Below are 23741 nucleotides of genomic sequence, written 5' to 3'. Positions count from 1 at the left end.
AGATTTTGGACATTTTGATTTAACTTAATTAGTCAAAAACCAAAAGAAGCCAAACTAGATGAATAAAGGTTTTTTACTAAAATGTTTGGAAGGGGCTATAAAAACACTGGGCTCTTGTATTTTTTATAATCTCATATATTATCAAATATGTTTAACATATCTACATTTGCCACCAAAATGAATGCATTTGCAGTTAAAACCCTCTACGAATCCGCATACACAAATCATGTTCTATGTGCATTGATAACACAAAATAAAGGATTGGGACACAATATTGTATTAACATATTCTTCAAGCATGTCTATACCAGGTACAGCAACTTCAACAAGTATAACTTTCACAGTTAACGGCGGCATCTAAAACTGCCCCTGTTACAACAGTACCAACTACAATCTTTCCACTTTTAACATCTTCAAGAATAATCTCATTAGCTTCAACAACTAGAAGTTCAACTTCAGCGAAAAGTGCAACAGAACATTTCAAAACAGCGGTGTCAAGCACACCTGCGCTAACTGTGTTAACGTCAGCTTCTGATACAACTGTAGCAGTTAAAGTAGCTTCATCATTCTGATAGTAATCATCTTAGAAACATCAGGCACATTATTACCAGTTACAACATAATCTAGAAAATAAATCAGCCATTGCATCCCAATGTAATAGAACTGCATCAGTCAAGATTACATCATGAACAATGGCGCTACCAGTAACCTGATCACCCAACATGATGATAGGCTCCCTGTTATGTTCCAAAATGGCTGATGCCCCCTAAACCTAGTCAACCTAGTCCAGAATATACTACTGGATTAAGTACTATACCACCAGTTTCAGCTGCATCACCATCACTGTAGTACAGTTCACTTATCATCAAGATTTTTAATTTATGATTACGATTTATAAATGCAGAAAAAAGTGCAGCTGCCACGAAGCACAAGCACACAAAAACAGCATCAGTTACAGCAATATTAAAATGACCTGTTTACCCTCACCCATGCATGGAACATAGTCCACCATTCTATTGTTTGTGATTTGGGACACCAGTAAATCAGATGCATTAAATATACTGGTGTCTACAGCACAGTTGTTCTTCAGATATTCTGCTTATTTGTATTGCATGATTTACAGTAATAATAGATTGCTGTAATTTTTTAAGGTGTATTTGTTATGTTTACCTTTACGCAGATGAAGAGACTATAGTCCCAGTTACCAAAATACCGGTGGAGCAACCCAATGAAGCAAATGCCACAGCAACACCATTTACCACCACAACCATTCTAGTCACATCTACAGGTCAGTATAGTCAGTGCTTCTAAAATGTTAACGACATTACTGTATGTAAGACATGCTGTACAGAGACATGTAATTTACATGCTTTCTTGCTGTAACTGTAGAAAAAAGTACCAAAGAGAGTCCACTCACCAATGCCACTACCACAGGAATATCAGTTACCACTGTTAGTACAACGTCTGTGACAACTCAAGGGAACACCAGTAAGTCAATATGGTCATTTAAACAGAAAAATCATATCATAAAATGTTATGCCCACTTTATTGTGTCTAATTTATTGTGACATTATGTCACTGGGAGTGATATATTTAAGTTCCTGTCTTCAAAGTTAATGGGGCCAGGGACAATCCTCATATTCATTTTACATGGCCAAATTTGTGACAATCCTTGTATACTGTTTATAATTTTCTTAAAAAGTTGCTCTAATGCATATGACAGCTGAGTGTCCCCTTTACAGTTTGTGTCTCCTAACAAATACATAGAGGGAGTGTGTAGAATTGTGGCCTCTTTCCTCATCCCCAGCATCCTAAACTTACATATGTGCTCTGCCCAACACCCTGCTTGCTTTCCAAAGTGAATGTGCTCCAAGGGGTCTAAAAACACATTGCCACCTGTACATGTGTAGAAAGTACTCCCATTGATATCAGTATGACCACTTTCCTGCCACTGATCCAAGCAGACAAAAGTGCTCAAGACGATGTCTTCTGAAGGCCTGATGGTCTGGAGCTGGGGCTGTTCCTTTAAGGTCAGATAGTCCATTATCACTTCCCTGGGGTGAAGAACACAGACTACATTAAAATGTTTATTTTTTTCTTCTATCTTGTACATAAAAATGCTGATTAGTGGAGTACAGTTTAAGATAGAACATATGCCATTTAATCATGCTATCGACTTTCTGTTAGCTGTTGCAGTAACAACAGAGTCTCCAAAACTGGATTTCACTTTCAACTTGACCTTGGTTAATGTGACCTATAATTCCCTGTTTGAAGACCCGTCCTCTGAAATTTACATTACAATGTCAGCTATTCTGATGTCTCTGGTAAGGAATGTGAAACAGAGTGCTAATATAAAAATGATCTTTTCTTAAAAAAGGGCTAACAGGAGGGAATTTCTTAAACTATATTTCTTAATAATGTTATACACTTTTTTATTAACAGATTAATCCAGTTTTGAAAAATAGCAGTATAGGACTGGCATTTACCGGCTGTCATGATCTTACATTCAGGTATGATCTGCCTTGCTTACATGTTGTGCAAGTGTGAATATTTTCCTACAACATTAGTTACTTTTTGAGCATTATGGAAGAAGTTCCAGGAACCAAATAGCCATGCCTTTCTAAATGTAACTGCTGCCACGTAAAAAAAAATTGTGTGATGTCATTATTAATTATTGTTTTATATAGTGCCATCATATTCCGTAGTGCTGTACAATGGGTAAACATAACATGGAGTTAGGGTGCATTACACAAGAAGTAAAAAGTGCCACTGTTAGGGATGGACCAGCCACACTTGTATTGCAGGAGAGGGACTAGGAGAGGTAAACTAAATGAATATGAGCGGAAGGATGTTAACTTGTAAGCATGTCCTTAAAGAAGTGGTTCATGTGGATTTTTTGATGCAACAACAGCAGGAGGTAGGCCAGGGAAGGGCATTCCCGAGGATGGGGCAGCACTTGAGAAATCTTGGAAGTGTGCATGAGAACTAGAAATCAGAGCACAGGACAGATGGAGATCATAGGATGAGTGAACAGACCTGTTAGGAGTGGATTTGGACATGAGTGAGGAGATGTGAGTTTGAAGGACTTTGAAAGCAAGAGTCAGAATTTTTCAATGAATTCTGAAGCGCACAGGGAGTCACTAAAGGGAGGGGAGGACTGTTGTAAAGAAATGGGTGAGGACCATAAGTCTGGCAGCAGCATTCATGGTGGATTATAGAGGGGAGAGATAGGTATAAAGAAGACCAGCTAACAATAGGCAAGGTGGAAGATAATGAAGGCATGAACAAGAGCCTTAATGTTGGGAATGGATAAATTCGGGCAATGTTTTTAAGATGAAGATGACAGTTTTTCTGAGACAGTTGTGGGGGGTGAATGAGAGGTCAGAGTCAAGAGTGACAGTAAGACAGTGAGCCTGAGGGGACAAGGAGAAAATAGCACCATTGACGTTAACAAATATTGTCGCAAAGAATGTTAGCATTAGAGGGAAGGAAGATAAGAAGTTTGGTTTTGGAGAGATTGCGTTTCAGCAATTGTGCAGACATCCAGTTAGGGACAGAGACAATACAGTTAGTTACATGATCTAAGAGAAAGTTAGACAGATTAACAGTGGATAAGTAGATCTGGGTGTTATCATCATACAGGTGGTATTGAAAGCCAAAGGTTGAGATTAGTTTGCCAAGTGAGGTAGTGTAAAGTGAGAACAGAAGGGGTCCTATAACTGATCCTTGGGGTACACAGACTGAGAGTGGAAGGGGAGATTAAGTGTTACTAGAGAGGGAGACTCTGAAGGTATGATCAGAAAGGTAGCATGTGAACCAGGAGAGAGCAGTGTCACAGAAACCTAGATAATCTTATTTTCATATGTAGTGTATATGATTCAGCCTCTACTGTGCCAGGTACAGTTTTCCAAAGTAGAGTATTCTATTTTTTATGGACTGTGTAGGAGGCAAAGAGGTGGGCTTGACTATAGCCTCACCTATTTGGACTAGTGGTGTCTGTGTCTTTGAGTACCTTGAGTGCCAATTTATTCCTGCTTGGTGCAAAAAATAGAGAATATTTTTCTACATTCTGGTGTAAATTTATTCTAACTTATCTTTTTGAAAAAATAAAGGGACTAAGTCAGAATACATTTTTACTACAATTTAGGGTAAATGTATTTGTTGATGTTTTCCAGACCTGGGAATGTCTCCAACACCTTTAGCATCAACTCTGTGTGCTCTTACATAAACAACTCAGCTGGACAGGCATTTGACAAACAGGTCGTGTACAAAGACTTCAGTACTTTAACAAATGGCATCAAAAACCTGGATAAATACCTTCTTGATAGCTCCAGCCTTTATATTGACGGTAACTATATTATCTAAAACTTTGAAATGCATTATTTTGACAACATAAAACAACAACTTCAAAATAGCAGTATAAAGAAAAAAAATATAAAAATTATAATTATTAGCATCCAATGTGTTTTTTTATTTCAGGTTATAATGAAAGCCCACCATCAACAAGTAAGTCAACCTATCATGTTTTTTTAATGTCACTATCTATGCACACAAAAAATGTACTGAAGTGTAGTATGATGTTTATTTAAACAATTCTTTATAATTTCATAGCTATACGACCCATTACAGTTACTTTGCCAGTGTCTAGTTTCACCTTGAACTTCACCTTGACCAACCTCACATATACTCAGGACCTGGGGATTGAGAATTCCGAGAAATACAATAGCACTCAACGTATCATGGCTGATTTGGTGAGTTATCCAGCCTTTAAATGATTCAAAGGCTCTACTTTTCTGTATGTTGTTCACTTATTTTCTTTGACTTGTTTTAGTTAGTTAGTTCCTTGACTTGTGTATAGTTATAGTGTTTCGTTCAATTATTTTGAAAGCTTCTTAACTAGCAGTTAATGTGAAAACATTTGTGAGCATTGAAAAATAATTTACTAAATTGTAAATCCTAGTTGTAGCAAGCTACATAGTTCTAAATAATTAATTATTCTACTAATAAGGCTTTTCTGTTTCAGTTGGATGGTGTAATGAATAATACAAGCTTGGCATCTTCATATCCTGAGTGTCATATTTCAGGATTCACGTAAGAACTTTTTATTGTGCCAACATAAAACCTCTGTAAAGTCACAGAAGCTTTTGGGGCCTCAGAAGTCTCTTCTTTTTCTGTAATGGCCTATTTATAGTAGCAACTTTCACTAAAGATTCTACAATGCTACAATTACAATTAGCTAAATACTAAGCGGATAGGGACTTAAATGATCCAGAAACCTGTATAGGTAACCTGCAGGCTGGAATCACTGATGGAGGATACAGTATTCCAGGCTTTAATGGGGAAAGGATGGTCAGATGTAGCAAGGTTTCATACAGTAAACAGGTATTCATACAAGCTAAAGGTCTGTACAAAGCACAGGTAGTCAGACAAGCCAGGGACGGTACACAAATAGGGTAATACAGGAACAGAATCTCTAAGCAGAAGAGTAGTCAGGCAAGCCAAGGGTCAATACCAGCAAACATGAATTCCAAATTCCAAACACAGATAAGCAGGACCAGGTTCAGTTACGGGTTTTAAAATCTGGCACCTACCAAGCCCCACCCCCACCGCGTGTCACGAGCAAGACTTCTGCTACGCGTCACTGGTGCCCCTGCTGGCATTACCAGCCTGTGGAACCCGCGGACGGCAGTGAACACACAGCTATCTGGATCCAGATCCAACGACGTGACAGCTACTTCTAATGTTAGCTTTTTCCCTAGTTAGGAGCTACAGTAAGGACAGAGTGAAGTAATACAACTCAAGTTTGTATACCACTTGTTTCATATGTGGATACAGTTAGGAGTGTATTTACATATAGCAGTGCTCCCAGCAATTGCCTATGGAGGCTGAGACTTCCCCGTTGTGCAGCTGGACACATGGGGCTTGATCACCCAAGAGAAAATATAGTAATTGCTTATTTTTTTCTGTTTTCCAGTTCGGCAGATAGCGGAAGTAGCACTAAAGTTGATGCAATCTGTACCTACACCAGCAACCTCGCATCCATTCCATTTGATGAAGTGGCTTTGTATAAGGAGTTGAAAAATAACACAAGCAATGTTACCAAACTAGGAATCTATACCCTGGATCCAAACAGCCTATATGTTAATGGTAATGCTAAGGTCCCAAATGTTTATCATCTCTTTTACTTTACCATGAGGCAGTATGCAAATAAATTAGTATGTTTTGCCTGTTTTTAAGTGATAGCAGTTTTAAGAAAAGAAAAATTCTGGAAGCATTTGCTCTCTAAGGAAGGGTTTATATTTTAGCACTCTTTTTCGAAGTATGACCGAGCTAAAAAAAAAAAAACAGACATCTGATGAAATCTACTGTATGATAACAGCAAACTAGCAAAAGGAGCCTTTGTGTATGACACAAATTCATTTTTTCCCTCTCCAGGATACAATGAAAAAACACCAACTACATCGGCTCCAAGTAAGTACTGTTAATGAACAAATCGATCCAAACCATCTAGTGCCCAAATTTCCAGTTTCTAGGATGTAACAATACCAATAGATTATATATTTATTGACTGTAGTGCAAAGAGACATGTGGGAGTCATATCTACATACAGAAATGTGGATTCTTCTATATTAGAGAAAATAAAAATCTTTCACAGGTTGATATTTGGGAGTACTTTTTCCAGTTAATGCGCTACCCTGTGGAGTTAGTAACTTGTGCTCTGATCTATATATTACCGCACCTGATATATGGTTTAAACAGAAGTCTATAATATTGGGTGTTTTATGTGTTATCTTTTCAGCCACAGTTCCAGCCACAAGCGTCACATTACCCTTCACTATGAATTTCACTATCACCAACCTTCAATACACTTCAGATCTAGGAATACCGAATACCTCTAAATTCAACAGCACTCAGACTATTTTGGTGAATTTGGTAAGCTTTGTTTTTACTAATTTGTAGTAGAATGAGGGCAAAACATATGTAGTTACTATGTAAGAGAAACTGCAGATAAATTAGAACTTTTGCTCAATTCTACTTTACATAAATGTGTATGATGCTAAACCACCATTTGTGAACTTGATTTGTAATGCTTGCTTATTTCTGTTACAGCTGGACAATTTGATAAACACCACTAGCCTTAAATCTTCCTACTCTGGCTGTCAGATTAACGGATTCAGGTAAGGTGTATTCCAAATTCTAAGAAACATCCCTTACTGTAAACAAAGATGTTCAATCAGTCTCTGCCATGAGTGATTATAGTGCTGGTGGAGGACATGGTGAAAAAATGTAAATTCCTCACACATATAATGCCACCATATAATAATATAATAATGTTTCTTTTCAGCATTTGACAGTGAGGATGAAAGAGTTTTTCAAATATCTCACACTCTCTTTTCCTTGCTACTAAACTGAAGAACCCCTTAAAATTCACACTGATTTTCCCAAAATATTATGAGATGATTATTTCTCTAGAGGAACATATTCCTCCTAATTTACCTAGTTCAGCTGTGTGTTCTTTCCTGACACTGTTCTTTTTAGCTGTAGAGCCATGTATTCCCGTTAGGGATATTGATTTGTGACATCCAAAAAATCTTTGTTACTAAAGAATAGAAACTGAAAAAAATACAAAATAACATTCTGTTTTGTTTTGTTTGTTTTTTTTAATATTCAGACCATCGTAGTATACATTATTTGAAGCATCTTCAACCATAAATTACGTAATACAAATAACACATGTAAAGAAGAAAATAAATTGTAATTGTGTAATTGTTTACTTTTTGTATTTTCCAGTTCGGCAGATAGTGGAAGTAGCACTAAGGTTGATGCAATCTGTGCCTACACCAGCAACCTCGCATCCATTCCATTTGATGAAGTGGCTTTGTATAAGGAGTTGAAAAATAACACAAGCAATGTTACCAAGCTGGGAATCTATACCCTGGATCCAAACAGCCTATATGTTAATGGTAATGCTAAGGTCCCAAATGTTTATCGTCTCCTTTACTTTACCATGAGGCAGTATGCAAATAAATTAGTATGTTTTGCCTGTTTTTAAGTGATAGCAGTTTTAAGAAAAGAAAAATTCTGGAAGCATTTGCTCTTTAAGGAAGGGTTTATATTTTAGCACTCTTTTTCGAAGTATGACCGAGCTAAAAAAAAAGCCAGACATCTGATGAAATCTACTGTATGATAAAAGCAAACTAGCAAAAGGAGCCTTTGTGTATGACACAAAATCATTTTTTCCCCTCTCCAGGATACAATGAAAAAACACCAACTACATCGGCTCCAAGTAAGTACTGTTAATGAACATAACGATCCAAACCATCTAGTGCCCAAATTTTCAGTTTCTAGGATGTAACACTACCAATAGATTATGTATTTATTGACTGTAGTGCAAAGAGACATGTAGGAGTCATATCTACATACAGAAATGTGGATTCTTCTATATTAGAGAAAATAAAAATCTTTCACAGGCTGATATTTGGGAGTACTTTTTCCAGTTAATGCGCTACCCTGTGGAGTCAGTAACTTGTGCTCTGATCTATATATTACTGCACCTGATATATGGTTTAAACAGAAGTCTATAATATTGGGTGTTTTATGTGTTATCTTTTCAGCCACAGTTCCAGCCACAAGCGTCACATTACCCTTCACTATGAATTTCACTATCACCAACCTTCAATACACTTCAGATCTAGGAATACCGAATACCTCTAAATTCAACAGCACTCAGACTATTTTGGTGAATTTGGTAAGATTTGTTTTTACTAATTTGTAGTAGAATGAGGGCAAAACATATGTAGTTACTATGTAAGAGAAACTGCAGAGAAATTAGAACTTTTGCTCAATTCTACTTTACATAAATGTGTATGATGCTAAACCACCATTTGTGAACTTGATTTGTAATGCTTGCTTATTTCTGTTACAGCTGGACAATTTGATAAACACCACTAGCCTTAAATCTTCCTACTCTGGCTGTCAGATTAACGGATTCAGGTAAGGTGTATTCCAAATTCTAAGAAACATCCCTTACTGTAAACAAAGATGTTCAATCAGTCTCTACCATGAGTGATTATAGTGCTGGTGGAGGACATGGTGAAAAAATGTAAATTCCTCACACGTATAATGCCACCATATAATAATATAATAATGTTTCTTTTCAGCATTTGACAGTGAGGATGAAAGAGTTTTTCAAATATCTCACACTCTCTTTTCCTTGCTACTCAACTGAAAAACCCCTTAAAATTCACACTGATTTTCCCAAAATATTATGAGATGATTATTTCTCTAGAGGAACATATTCCTCCTAATTTACCTAGTTCAGCTGTGTGTTCTTTCCTGACACTGTTCTCTTTAGCTGTAGAGCCATGTATTCCCCTTAGGGATATTGATTTGTGACATCCAAAAAATCTTTGTTACTAAAGAATAGAAACTGAAAAAATACAAAATAACATTCTGTTTTGTTTTAGTTTTTTTTAATCTTCAGACCATCGTAGTATACATTATTTGAAACATCTTCAACCATAAATTACGTAATACAAATAACACATGTAAAGAAGAAAATAAATTGTAATTGTGTAATTGTTTCCTTTTTGTATTTTCCAGTTCGGCAGATAGTGGAAGTAGCACTAAAGTTGATGCAATCTGTGCCTACACCAGCAACCTCGCATCCATTCCATTTGATGAAGTGGCTTTGTATAAGGAGTTGAAAAATAACACAAGCAATGTTACCAAACTAGGAATCTATACCCTGGATCCAAACAGCCTATATGTTAATGGTAATGCTAAGGTCCCAAATGTTTATCGTCTCCTTTACTTTACCATGAGGCAGTATGAAAATAAATTAGTATGTTTGCCTGTTTTTAAGTGATAGCAGTTTTAAGAAAAGAAAAAATCTGGAAGCATTTGCTCTTTAAGGAAGGGTTTATATTTTAGCACTCTTTTTCGAAGTATGACCGAGCTAAAAAAAAAGCCAGACATCTGATGAAATCTACTGTATGATAAAAGCAAACTAGCAAAAGGAGCCTTTGTGTATGACACAAAATCATTTTTTTACCTCTCCAGGATACAATGAAAAAACACCAACTACATCGGCTCCAAGTAAGTACTGTTAATGAACATAACGATCCAAACCATCTAGTGCCCAAATTTCCAGTTTCTAGGATGTAACAATACCAACAGATTATGTATTTATTGACTGTAGTGCAAAGAGACATGTGGGAGTCATATCTACATACAGAAATGTGGATTCTTCAATATTAGAGAAAATAAAAATCTTTCACAGGCTGATATTTGGGGGTACTTTTTCCAGTTAATGCACTACCCTGTGGAGTCAGTAACTTGTGCTCTGATCTATATATTACTGCACCTGATATATGGTTTAAACAGAAGTCTATAATATTGGGTGTTTTATGTGTTATCTTTTCAGCCACAGTTCCAGCCACAAGCGTCACATTACCCTTCACTATGAATTTCACTATCACCAACCTTCAATACACTTCAGATCTAGGAATACCGAATACCTCTAAATTCAACAGCACTCAGACTATTTTGGTGAATTTGGTAAGCTTTGTTTTTACTAATTTGTAGTAGAATGAGGGCAAAACAGATGTAGTTACTATGTAAGAGAAACTGCAGAGAAATTAGAACTTTTGCTCAATTCTACTTTACATAAATGTGTATGATGCTAAACCACCATTTGTGAACTTGATTTGTAATGCTTACTTATTTCTGTTACAGCTGGACAATTTGATAAACACCACTAGCCTTAAATCTTCCTACTCTGGCTGTCAGATTAACGGATTCAGGTAAGGTGTATTCCAAATTCTAAGAAACATCCCTTACTGTAAACAAAGATGTTCAATCAGTCTCTGCCATGAGTGATTATAGTGCTGGTGGAGGACATGGTGAAAAAATGTAAATTCCTCACACATATAATGCCACCATATAATAATATAATAATGTTTCTTTTCAGCATTTGACAGTGAGGATGAAAGAGTTTTTCAAGTATCTCACACTCTCTTTTCCTTGCTACTAAACTGAAGAACCCCTTAAAATTCACACTGATTTTCCCAAAATATTATGAGATGATTATTTCTCTAGAGGAACAAATTCCTCCTAATTTACCGAGTTCAGCTGTGTGTTCTTTCCTGACACTGTTCTTTTTAGCTGTAGAGCCATGTATTCCCGTTAGGGATATTGATTTGTGACATCCAAAAAATCTTTGTTACTAAAGAATAGAAACTGAAAAAAATACAAAATAACATTCTGTTTTGTTTTGTTTGTTTTTTTTAATATTCAGACCATCGTAGTATACATTATTTGAAGCATCTTCAACCATAAATTACGTAATACAAATAACACATGTAAAGAAGAAAATAAATTGTAATTGTGTAATTGTTTACTTTTTGTATTTTCCAGTTCGGCAGATAGTGGAAGTAGCACTAAGGTTGATGCAATCTGTACCTACACCAGCAACCTCGCATCCATTCCATTTGATGAAGTGGCTTTGTATAAGGAGTTGAAAAATAACACAAGCAATGTTACCAAACTAGGAATCTATACCCTGGATCCAAACAGCCTATATGTTAATGGTAATGCTAAGGTCCCAAATGTTTATCATCCCCTTTACTTTACCATGAGGCAGTATGAAAATAAATTAGTATGTTTTGCCTGTTTTTAAGTGATAGCAGTTTTAAGAAAAGAAAAATTCTGGAAGCATTTGCTCTTTAAGGAAGGGTTTATATTTTAGCACTCTTTTTCGAAGTATGACCGAGCTAAAAAAAAAGCCAGACATCTGATGAAATCTACTGTATGATAAAAGCAAACTAGCAAAGGAGCCTTTGTGTATGACACAAAATCATTTTTTCCCCTCTCCAGGATACAATGAAAAAACACCAACTACATCGGCTCCAAGTAAGTACTGTTAATGAACATAACGATCCAAACCATCTTGTGCCCAAATTTTCAGTTTCTAGGATGTAACAATACCAACAGATTATGTATTTATTGACTGTAGTGCAAAGAGACATGTGGGAGTCATATCTACATACAGAAATGTGGATTCTTCAATATTAGAGAAAATAAAAATCTTTCACAGGCTGATATTTGGGAGTACTTTTTCCAGTTAATGCGCTACCCTGTGGAGTCAGTAACTTGTGCTCTGATCTATATATTACTGCACCTGATATATGGTTTAAACAGAAGTCTATAATATTGGGTGTTTTATGTGTTATCTTTTCAGCCACAGTTCCAGCCACAAGCGTCACATTACCCTTCACTATGAATTTCACTATCACCAACCTTCAATACACTTCAGATCTAGGAATACCGAATACCTCTAAATTCAACAGCACTCAGACTATTTTGGTGAATTTGGTAAGCTTTGTTTTTACTAATTTGTAGTAGAATGAGGGCAAAACATATGTAGTTACTATGTAAGAGAAACTGCAGAGAAATTAGAACTTTTGCTCAATTCTACTTTACATAAATGTGTATGATGCTAAACCACCATTTGTGAACTTGATTTGTAATGCTTGCTTATTTCTGTTACAGCTGGACAATTTGATAAACACCACTAGCCTTAAATCTTCCTACTCTGGCTGTCAGATTAACGGATTCAGGTAAGGTGTATTCCAAATTCTAACAAACATCCCTTACTGTAAACAAAGATGTTCAATCAGTCTCTACCATGAGTGATTATAGTGCTGGTGGAGGACATGGTGAAAAAATGTAAATTCCTCACACGTATAATGCCACCATATAATAATATAATAATGTTTCTTTTCAGCATTTGACAGTGAGGATGAAAGAGTTTTTCAAATATCTCACACTCTCTTTTCCTTGCTACTCAACTGAAAAACCCCTTAAAATTCACACTGATTTTCCCAAAATATTATGAGATGATTATTTCTCTAGAGGAACATATTCCTCCTAATTTACCTAGTTCAGCTGTGTGTTCTTTCCTGACACTGTTCTTTTTAGCTGTAGAGCCATGTATTCCCCTTAGGGATATTGATTTGTGACATCCAAAAAATCTTTGTTACTAAAGAATAGAAACTGAAAAAATACAAAATAACATTCTGTTTTGTTTTAGTTTTTTTTAATCTTCAGACCATCGTAGTATACATTATGTGAAACATCTTCAACCATAAATTACGTAATACAAATAACACATGTAAAGAAGAAAATAAATTGTAATTGTGTAATTGTTTACTTTTTGTATTTTCCAGTTCGGCAGATAGTGGAAGTAGCACTAAAGTTGATGCAATCTGTGCCTACACCAGCAACCTCGCATCCATTCCATTTGATGAAGTGGCTTTGTATAAGGAGTTGAAAAATAACACAAGCAATGTTACCAAACTAGGAATCTATACCCTGGATCCAAACAGCCTATATGTTAATGGTAATGCTAAGGTCCCAAATGTTTATCATCCCCTTTACTTTACCATGAGGCAGTATGAAAATAAATTAGTATGTTTGCCTGTTTTTAAGTGATAGCAGTTTTAAGAAAAGAAAAATTCTGGAAGCATTTGCTCTTTAAGGAAGGGTTTATATTTTAGCACTCTTTTTCGAAGTATTACCGAGCTAAAAAAAAAGCCAGACATCTGATGAAATCTACTGTATGATAACAGCAAACTAGCAAAAGGAACCTTTGTGTATGACATAAAATCATTTTTCCCCTCTCCAGGATACAATGAAAAAACACCAACTACATCAGCTCCAAGTAAGTACTGTTAATTAACAAATCAATCCAAACCATCTAGTGCCCAAATTTCCAGTTTCTACAATGTAACAATACCAAAAGACTATATATTTATTGATTGTAGTGCAAAGAGAAGTGTGGGGGTTCTATTATTTGGGGGTACTTTTTCCAGTTAATGCGCTACCCTGTGGAGTCAGTAACTTGTGCTCTGATCTATATATTACTGCACCTGATACATGGTTTATACAGAAGTCTATAATCTTGGGTGTTTTATGTGTTATCTTTTCAGCCACAGTTCCAGCGACAAGCGTGACATTACCCTTCACTATGAATTTCACTATCACCAACCTTCAATACACTTCAGATCTAGGAATACCAAATACCTCTAAATTCAACAGCACTCAGACTATTTTGGTGAATTTGGTAAGTTTTGTTTTTACTAATTTGTAGTAGAATGAGGGCAAAACATATGTAGTTACTATGTAAGAGAAACTGCAGAGAAATTAGAACTGTTGCTCAATTCTACTTTACATAAATGTGTATGATGCTAAACCACCATTTGTGAACTTGATTTGTAATGCTTGCTTATTTCTGTTACAGCTGGACAATTTGATAAACACCACTAGCCTTAAATCTTCCTACTCTGGCTGTCAGATTAACGGATTCAGGTAAGGTGTATTCCAAATTCTAACAAACATCCCTTACTGTAAACAAAGATGTACAATCAGTCTCTGCCATGAGTGATTATAGTGCTGGTGGAGGACATGGTGAAAAAACGTAAATTCCTCACACATATAATGCCACCATATAATAATATAATAATGTTTCTGTTCAGCATTTGACAGTGAGGATGAAAGAGTTTTTCAAATATCTCACACTCTCTTTTCCTTGCTACTAAACTGAAGAACCCCTTAAAATTCACACTGATTTTCCCAAAATATTATGAGATGATTATTTCTCTAGAGGAACATATTCCTCCTAATTTACCTAGTTCAGCTGTGTGTTCTTTCCTGACACTGTTCTTTTTAGCTGTAGAGCCATGTATTCCCCTTAGGGATATTGATTTGTGACATCCAAAAAATCTTTGTTACTAAAGAATAGAAACTGAAAAAAATACAAAATAACATTCTGTTTTGTTTTAGTTTTTTTTAATCTTCAGACCATCGTAGTATACATTATTTGAAACATCTTCAACCATAAATTACGTAATACAAATAACACATGTAAAGAAGAAAATAAATTGTAATTGTGTAATTGTTTACTTTTTGTATTTTCCAGTTCGGCAGATAGTGGAAGTAGCACTAAAGTTGATGCAATCTGTACCTACACCAGCAACCTCGCATCCATTCCATTTGATGAAGTGGCTTTGTATAAGGAGTTGAAAAATAACACAAGCAATGTTACCAAACTAGGAATCTATACCCTGGATCCAAACAGCCTATATGTTAATGGTAATGCTAAGGTCCCAAATGTTTATCGTCTCCTTTACTTTACCATGAGGCAGTATGCAAATAAATTAGTATGTTTGCCTGTTTTTAAGTGATAGCAGTTTTAAGAAAAGAAAAATTCTGGAAGCATTTGCTCTTTAAGGAAGGGTTTATATTTTAGCACTCTTTTTCGAAGTATGACCGAGCTAAAAAAAAAGCCAGACATCTGATGAAATCTACTGTATGATAAAAGCAAACTAGCAAAAGGATTCTTTGTGTATGACACAAAATCATTTTTTTCCCTCTCCAGGATACAATGAAAAAACACCAACTACATCGGCTCCAAGTAAGTACTGTTAATGAACATATCGATCCAAACCATCTAGTGCCCAAATTTCCAGTTTTTAGGATGTAACAATACCAACATATTATGTATTTATTGACTGTAGTGCAAAGAGACATGTGGGAGTCATATCTACAAATCAGAAATGTGGATTCTTCTATATTAGAGAAAATAAAAATCTTTCACAGGCTGATATTTGGGGGTACTTTTTCCAGTTAATGCGCTACCCCGTGGAGTCAGTAACTTGTGCTCTGATCTATATATTACTGCACCTGATATATGGTTTAAACAGAAGTCTATAATATTGGGTGTTTTATGTGTTATCTTTTCAGCCACAGTTCCAGCCACAAGCGTCACATTACCCTTCACTATGAATTTCACTATCACCAACCTTCAATACACTTCAGACCTAGGAATACCGAATACCTCTAAATTCAACAGCACTCAGACTATTTTGGTGATTTTGGTAAGCTTTTTTTGACTAATTTGTAGTAGAATGAGGGCAAAAACATATGTAGTTACTATGTAAGAGAAACTGCAGAGGAATTAGAACTTTTGCTCAATTTTACTTTACGTAAATGTGTGTGATGCTAAACCACCATTTGTGAACTTGATTTGTAATGCTTGCTTATTTCTGTTACAGCTGGACAATTTGATAAACACCACTAGCCTTAAATCTTCCTACTCTGGCTGTCAGATTAAAGGATTCAGGTAAGGTGTATTCCAAATTCTAACAAACATCCCTTACTGTAAACAAAGATGTTTAATCATTCTCTGCCATGAGTGATTATAATGCTGGTGGAGGACATGGTGAATAAATGTGAATTCCTCACACATATAATGCCACCATATAATAATATAATAATGTTTCTTTTCAGCATTTGACAGTGAGGCTGAAAGAGTTTTTCAAATATCTCACACTCTTTTCCTTGCTACTAAACTGAAAACCCCTTAACATTCACACTGATTTCCCCAAAATATTATGAGATGATTACTTCTCTAGAGGAACATATTCCTCCTAATTTACCTAGTTTAGCTGTGTGTTCTTTCCTGACACTGTTCTTTTTGGCAGTAGAGCCAAGTATTCCCCTTAGGGATATAGATTTGTGACATCCAAAAAATGTTTGTTACTAAAGAATAGAAATTGAAAAAAATACAAAATAACATTCTGGGTTTTTTTTTAATATTCAGACCATCGTAGTATACATTAGTTGAAACATCTTTAACCATAAATTACATAATACAAATAACAGACGTAAAGAGGAAAATAAATTGTAATTGTGTAATTGTTTACTTTTTGTATTTTCCAGTTCGGCAGATAGTGGAAGTAGCACTAAAGTTGATGCAATCTGTACCTACACCAGCAACCTCGCATCCATTCCATTTAATGAAGTGGCTTTGTATAAGGAGTTAAAAAATAACACAAGCAATGTTACCAAACTAGGAATCTATACCCTGGATCCAAACAGCCTATATGTTAATGGTAATGCAAAGGTCCCAAATGTTTATCATCTCCTTTACTTTACCATGAGGCAGTATGAAAATAAATTAGTATGTTTGCCTATTTTTAAGTGATAGCAGTTTTAAGAAAAAAAAGTTCTGGAAGGATTTGCTTTTCATATGTTAGCACTCTTTTTCGAAATATGAGCCAGCTAAAAAAAAAGCAGACATCTGATGAAATCTACTGTATGATAATAGCAAACTAGGAAAAATAGCCTTTGTGTATGATACAAAATTATTTTTTCCCTCTCCAGGATACAATGAAAACACACCAACTACATCGGCTCCAAGTAAGTACTGTTAATGAACATATCGATCCAAACCATCTAGTGGCCACATTTCCAGTTTCTAGGATGTAACAATACCAAATTGATTATGTATTTGACTGTAGTGCAAAGAGAAGTGTGGGAGTCATATCTACATACCAATATAAAAATAAGAATTCTTCTATATGAGAGAAGATGAAAATCTTTCACAGGCTGATATTTGGGGGTACTTTTTCTAGTTAGTGTGCTACACTGTGGAGTCAGTAACTTGTGCTTTGATCTATATATTACTGCACCTGATATATGGTTTATACGGAAGTCTATAATATTGGGTGTTTTATCTTTTCAGCCACAGTTCCAGCCACAAGCGTGACATTACCCTTCACTATGAATTTCACTATCACCAACCTTCAATACACTTCAGACCTAGGAATACCGAATACCTCTAAATTCAACAGCACTCAGACTATTTTGGTGATTTTGGTAAGCTTTTTTTTGACTAATTTGTAGTAGAATGAGGGCAAAAACATATGTAGTTACTATGTAAGAGAAACCGCAGAGAAATTAGAACTTTTGCTCAATTCTACTTTACGTAAATGTGTGGGATGCTAAACCACCATTTGTGAACTTGATTTGTAATGCTTGCTTGTTTCTGTTACAGCTGGACAATTTGATAAACACCACTAGCCTTAAATCTTCCTACTCTGGCTGTCAGATTAAAGGATTCAGGTAAGGTGTATTCCAAATTCTAACAAACATCCCTTACTGTAAACAAAGATGTTTAATCAGTCTCTGCCATGAGTGATTATAGTGCTGGTGGAGGACATGGTGAATAAATTTGAATTCCTCACACATATAATGCCACCATATAATAATGTTTCTTTTCAGCATTTGACAGTGAGGCTGAAAGAGTTTTTCAAATATCTCACACTCTTTTCCTTGCTACTAAACTGAAAACCCCTTAACATTCACACTGATTTCCCCAAAATATTATGAGATGATTACTTCTCTAGAGGAACATATTCCTCCTAATTTACCTAGTTTAGCTGTGTGTTCTTTCCTGACACTGTTCTTTTTCGCAGTAGACCCAAGTATTCCCCTTAGGGATATTGATTTGTGACATCCAAAAAATGTTTGTTACTAAAGAATAGAAATTGAAAAAAATACAAAATAACATTCTGGGGTTTTTTTTAATATTCAGACCATCGTAGTATACATTAGTTGAAACATCTTTAACCATAAATTACATAATACAAATAACAGACGTAAAGAAGAAAATAAATTGTAATTGTGTAATTGTTTACTTTTTGTATTTTCCAGTTCGGCAGATAGTGGAAGTAGCACTAAGGTTGATGCAATCTGTACCTACACCAGCAACCTCGCATCCATTCCATTTAATGAAGTGGCTTTGTATAAGGAGTTGAAAAATAACACAAGCAATGTTACCAAACTAGGAATCTATACCCTGGATCCAAACAGCCTATATGTTAATGGTAATGCTAAAGTCCCAAATGTTTATCATCTCCTTTACTTTACCATGAGGCAGTATGAAAGTAAATGAGTATGTTTGCCTATTTTTAAGTGATAGCAGTTTTAAGGAAAAAAAAATTCTGGAAGGATTTGCTCTTCATATGTTAGCACTCTTTTTCGAAATATGACCCAGCTAAAAAAAAGCAGACATCTGATGAAATCTACTGTATGATAATAGCAAACTAGGAAAAATAGCCTTTGTGTATGATACAAAATTATTTTTTCCCTCTCCAGGATACAATGAAAACACACCAACTACATCGGCTCCAAGTAAGTACTGTTAATGAACATATCGATCCAAACCATCTACTGGCCAAATTTCCAGTTTCTACGATGTAACAATACCAATTGATGATGTATTTGACTGTAGTGCAAAGAGAAGTGTGGGAGTCCTATCTACATACCAATATAAAAATAAGAATTCTTCTATATGAGAGAAGATGAAAATCTTTCACAGGCTGATATTTGGGAGTACTTTTTACAGTTAGTGTGCTATACTGTGGAGTCAGTAACTTGTGCTTTGATCTCTACATTACTGCACCTGATATATGGTTTATACAGAAGTCTATAATATTGGGTGTTTTATTTTTTCAGCCACAGTTCCAGCCACAAGCGTCACATTACCCTTCACTATGAATTTCACTATCACCAACCTTCAATACACTTCAGATCTAGGAATACCGAATACCTCTAAATTCAACAGCACTCAGACTATTTTGGTGATTTTGGTAAGCTTTTTTTGACTAATTTGTAGTAGAATGAGGGCAAAAACATATGTAGTTACTATGTAAGAGAAACCGCAGAGAAATTAGAACTTTTGCTCAATTCTACTTTACGTAAATGTGTGTGATGCTAAACCACCATTTGTGAACTTGATTTGTAATGCTTGCTTATTTCTGTTACAGCTGGAAAATTTGATAAACACCACTAACCTTAAATCTTCCTACTCTGGCTGTCAGATTAAAGGATTCAGGTAAGGTGTATTCCAAATTCTAACAAACATCCCTTACTGTAAACAAAGATGTTTAATCAGTCTCTGCCATGAGTGATTATAATGCTGGTGGAGGACATGGTGAATAAATGTGAATTCCTCACACATATAATGCCACCATATAATAATATAATAATGTTTCTTTTCAGCATTTGACAGTGAGGCTGAACGAGTTTTTCAAATATCTCACACTCTTTTCCTTGCTACTAAACTGAAAACCCCTTAACATTCACACTGATTCCTCCTAATTTACCTAGTTTAGCTGTGTGTTCTTTCCTGACACTGTTCTTTTTGGCAGTAGAGCCAAGTATTCCCCTTAGAGATATTGATTTGTGACATCCAAAAAATGTTTGTTACTAAAGAATAGAAATTGAAAAAAAATACAAAATAACATTCTGGGGTTTTTTTTAATATTCAGACCATCGTAGTATACATTAGTTGAAACATCTTTAACCATAAATTACGTAATACAAATAACAGACGTAAAGAAGAAAATAAATTGTAATTGTGTAATTGTTTACTTTTTGTATTTTCCAGTTCGGCAGATAGTGGAAGTAGCACTAAAGTTGATGCAATCTGTACCTACACCAGCAACCTCGCATCCATTCCATTTAATGAAGTGGCTTTGTATAAGGAGTTGAAAAATAACACAAGCAATGTTACCAAACTAGGAATCTATACCCTGGATCCAAACAGCCTATATGTTAATGGTAATGCTAAGGTCCCAAATGTTTATCATCTCTTTTACTTTACCATGAGGCAGTATGCAAATAAATTAGTATGTTTGCCTATTTTTAAGTGATAGCAGTTTTAAGAAAAGAAAAAGTCTGGAAGGATTTGCTCTTCATATGTTAGCACTCTTTTTCGAAATATGACCCAGCTAAAAAAGCAGACATCTGATGAAATCCACTGTATGATAACAGCAAATTAGGAAAAATAGCCTTTGTGTATGATACAAAATCATTTTTTCCCTCTCCAGGATACAATGAAAACACACCAACTACATCAGCTCCAAGTAAGTACTGTTAATGAACATATCGATCCAAACCATCTAGTGCCCAAATTTCCAATTTCTACGATGTAACAATACCAAAAGATTATATATTTATTGACTGTTGTGCAAAGAGAAATGTGGGAGTCCTATTTACATACCAATATGGAAATATGCATTCTTCTATATGACTAATATTTGGGGTACTTTTTCCAGTTCGTGTCCCACACTGTGCAGTCAGTAACTTGTGCTTTGATCTATACATTACTGCACCGGATACATGGTTTATACAGAAGTCTATAATCTTGGGTGTTTTATGTGTTATCTTTTCAGCCACAGTTCCAGCGACAAGCGTCACATTACCCTTCACTATGAATTTCACTATCACCAACCTTCAATACACTTCAGATCTAGGAATACCGAATACCTTTAAATTCAACGGCACTCAGACTATTATGGTGAAATTGGTAAGCTTTTTTTTGACTCATTTGTAGTAGAATGAGGGCAAAACATATATAGTTGCTATGTAAGAGAAGCTGCAAAGAAATTAGCATTTTTAATAAATTCTTCTGTGCAGAAATGTGTGTGATGCTAATCCACCATTTGTGAACATGATTTGTAATTATTTCTTATTTCTGTTACAGCTGGACAGTCTAATAAACACCACTAGCCTTAAATCTTCCTACTCTGGCTGTCAGATTAAAGGATTCAGGTAAGGTGTATTCCAAATTCTAACAAACATCCCTTACTGTTAACAAAGATGTTTAATCAGTCTCTGCCATGAGTGTTATTTAAAACATTCCTTAGTGTAAAAAGATGCCTCTGCCATGATTATAGTGCTGCAGAAGGACATGGTGAAAAAATGTGAATTCCTCACACTTAGTACTTGCTACTAAATTTAGACGAAAATATGCCTCCTAACTTGCCTAGTTTAGCTGTGTGTTCTTTCCTGACACTGTTCTTTTTGGCAGCAGAGCTGAGTATTCCCCTTACAGATATTGATTTGTGACATCCAAAGAATTTTTGATACTAGGTGATAGAAATTGAAAACCAAATTAAAAATAAATAAATCTGTTTTTCTATATTCAGACCATCGTACATTAGTTGAAACATCTTTAACCATTAATTACATATTGCAAATAACAGATGTATAGGAGAATGGAAAATGTCATTATGTAATTGTTTACTTTTTGTGTTTTCCAGTTCGGTAGAGAGTGGAAGTAGCACTAAAGTTGATGCAATCTGTACCTACACCAGCAACCTCGCATCTGTTCCATTTAATGCAGTAGCTTTGTATAAGGAGTTGAAAAATAACACAAGCAATGTTACCAAACTAGGAATCTATACCCTGGATCCAAACAGCCTATATGTTAATGGTAATGCTAAGGTCCCAAATGTTTATCATCTCTTTTACTTTACCATGAGGCAGTATGAAAATAAATTAGTATGTTTGCCTATTTTTAAGTGATAGCAGTTTTAAGAAAAGAAAAAGTCTGGAAGGATTTGCTCTTCATATGTTAGCACTCTTTTTCGAAATATGACCCAGCTAAAAAAGCAGACATCTGATGAAATCCACTGTATGATAACAGCAAATTAGGAAAATTAGCCTTTGTGTATGATACAAAATCATTTTTTCCCTCTCCAGGATACAATGAAAACACACCAACTACATCAGCTCCAAGTAAGTACTGTTAATGAACATATCGATCCAAACCATCTAGTGCCCAAATTTCCAATTTCTACGATGTAACAATACCAAAAGATTATATATTTATTGACTGTTGTGCAAAGAGAAATGTGGGAGTCCTATTTACATACCAATATGGAAATATGCATTCTTCTATATGACTAATATTTGGGGGTACTTTTTCCAGTTCGTGTGCTACACTGTGCAGTCAGTAACTTGTGATTTGATCTATACATTACTGCACCTGATACATGGTTTATACAGAAGTCTATAATCTTGGGTGTTTTATGTGTTATCTTTTCAGCCACAGTTCCAGCGACAAGCGTCACATTACCCTTCACTATGAATTTCACTATCACCAACCTTCAATACACTTCAGATCTAGGAATACCGAATACCTTTAAATTCAACGGCACTCAGACTATTATGGTGAAATTGGTAAGCTTTTTTTTTGACTCATTTGTAGTAGAATGAGGGCAAAACATATATAGTTGCTATGTAAGAGAAGCTGCAAAGAAATTAGCATTTTTAATAAATTCTTCTGTGCAGAAATGTGTGTGATGCTAATCCACCATTTGTGAACATGATTTGTAATTATTTCTTATTTCTGTTACAGCTGGACAGTCTAATAAACACCACTAGCCTTAAATCTTCCTACTCTGGCTGTCAGATTAAAGGATTCAGGTAAGGCGTATTCCAAATTCTAACAAACATCCCTTACTGTAAACAAAGATGTTTAATCAGTCTCTGCCATGAGTGTTTTTTAAAACATTCCTTAGTGTAAAAAGATGCCTCTGCCATGATTATAGTGCTGCAGAAGGACATGGTGAAAAAATGTATTCCCCTTACAGATATTGATATGTGACATCCAAAGAATTTTTGATACTAGGTGATAGAAATTGAAAACCAAATTAAAAATAAATAAATCTGTTTTTCTATATTCAGACCATCGTACATTAGTTGAAACATCTTTAACCATAAATTACATATTGCAAATAACAGATGTATAGGAGAATGGAAAATGTCATTATGTAATTGTTTACTTTTTGTGTTTTCCAGTTCGGTAGAGAGTGGAAGTAGCACTAAAGTTGATGCAATCTGTACCTACACCAGCAACCTCGCATCTGTTCCATTTAATGCAGTAGCTTTGTATAAGGAGTTGAAAAATAACACAAGCAATGTTACCAAGCTGGGAATCTATACCCTGGATCCAAACAGCCTATATGTTAATGGTAATGCTAAGTTCCTAACTGTTTATTATCTCATTTTCTTTATCAAAAGGCAGTAAAATGAGTATGTTTACCT

The 23741-nt window shown here is 35.2% G+C and overlaps 1 protein-coding gene across 1 annotated transcript in view; it reads left to right on the top strand.

The window, feature by feature from the left end:
• MUC16 (mucin 16, cell surface associated) overlaps nucleotides 1-23741 on the top strand; it is a 60768-nt gene that overhangs the window by 27788 nt on the left and 9239 nt on the right. Inside the window, exons 8-36 of the mRNA XM_053464089.1 lie at nucleotides 1180-1287; nucleotides 4479-4505; nucleotides 4611-4750; nucleotides 5023-5090; nucleotides 5974-6146; nucleotides 6435-6470; nucleotides 6799-6932; nucleotides 7110-7177; nucleotides 7791-7963; nucleotides 8251-8286; nucleotides 8615-8748; nucleotides 8926-8993; nucleotides 9603-9775; nucleotides 10062-10097; nucleotides 10426-10559; nucleotides 10737-10804; nucleotides 11418-11590; nucleotides 11877-11912; nucleotides 12241-12374; nucleotides 12552-12619; nucleotides 13229-13401; nucleotides 13687-13722; nucleotides 13991-14124; nucleotides 21394-21461; nucleotides 21953-22125; nucleotides 22395-22430; nucleotides 22741-22874; nucleotides 23053-23120; nucleotides 23496-23678. Coding sequence (XP_053320064.1) covers nucleotides 1180-1287; nucleotides 4479-4505; nucleotides 4611-4750; nucleotides 5023-5090; nucleotides 5974-6146; nucleotides 6435-6470; nucleotides 6799-6932; nucleotides 7110-7177; nucleotides 7791-7963; nucleotides 8251-8286; nucleotides 8615-8748; nucleotides 8926-8993; nucleotides 9603-9775; nucleotides 10062-10097; nucleotides 10426-10559; nucleotides 10737-10804; nucleotides 11418-11590; nucleotides 11877-11912; nucleotides 12241-12374; nucleotides 12552-12619; nucleotides 13229-13401; nucleotides 13687-13722; nucleotides 13991-14124; nucleotides 21394-21461; nucleotides 21953-22125; nucleotides 22395-22430; nucleotides 22741-22874; nucleotides 23053-23120; nucleotides 23496-23678 — 2992 coding nt within the window. The remainder of the gene's footprint in view (nucleotides 1-1179; nucleotides 1288-4478; nucleotides 4506-4610; nucleotides 4751-5022; nucleotides 5091-5973; nucleotides 6147-6434; nucleotides 6471-6798; nucleotides 6933-7109; nucleotides 7178-7790; nucleotides 7964-8250; nucleotides 8287-8614; nucleotides 8749-8925; nucleotides 8994-9602; nucleotides 9776-10061; nucleotides 10098-10425; nucleotides 10560-10736; nucleotides 10805-11417; nucleotides 11591-11876; nucleotides 11913-12240; nucleotides 12375-12551; nucleotides 12620-13228; nucleotides 13402-13686; nucleotides 13723-13990; nucleotides 14125-21393; nucleotides 21462-21952; nucleotides 22126-22394; nucleotides 22431-22740; nucleotides 22875-23052; nucleotides 23121-23495; nucleotides 23679-23741) is intronic.

The sequence above is a fragment of the Spea bombifrons genome, chromosome 1 (genome assembly GCF_027358695.1).
Source record: "Spea bombifrons isolate aSpeBom1 chromosome 1, aSpeBom1.2.pri, whole genome shotgun sequence".
Lineage (NCBI taxonomy): Eukaryota > Metazoa > Chordata > Amphibia > Anura > Pelobatidae > Spea > Spea bombifrons.
The sequence above is the reverse complement of the archived record's forward strand: the minus strand, read 5'-3'. Positions and strand labels throughout refer to the sequence as shown.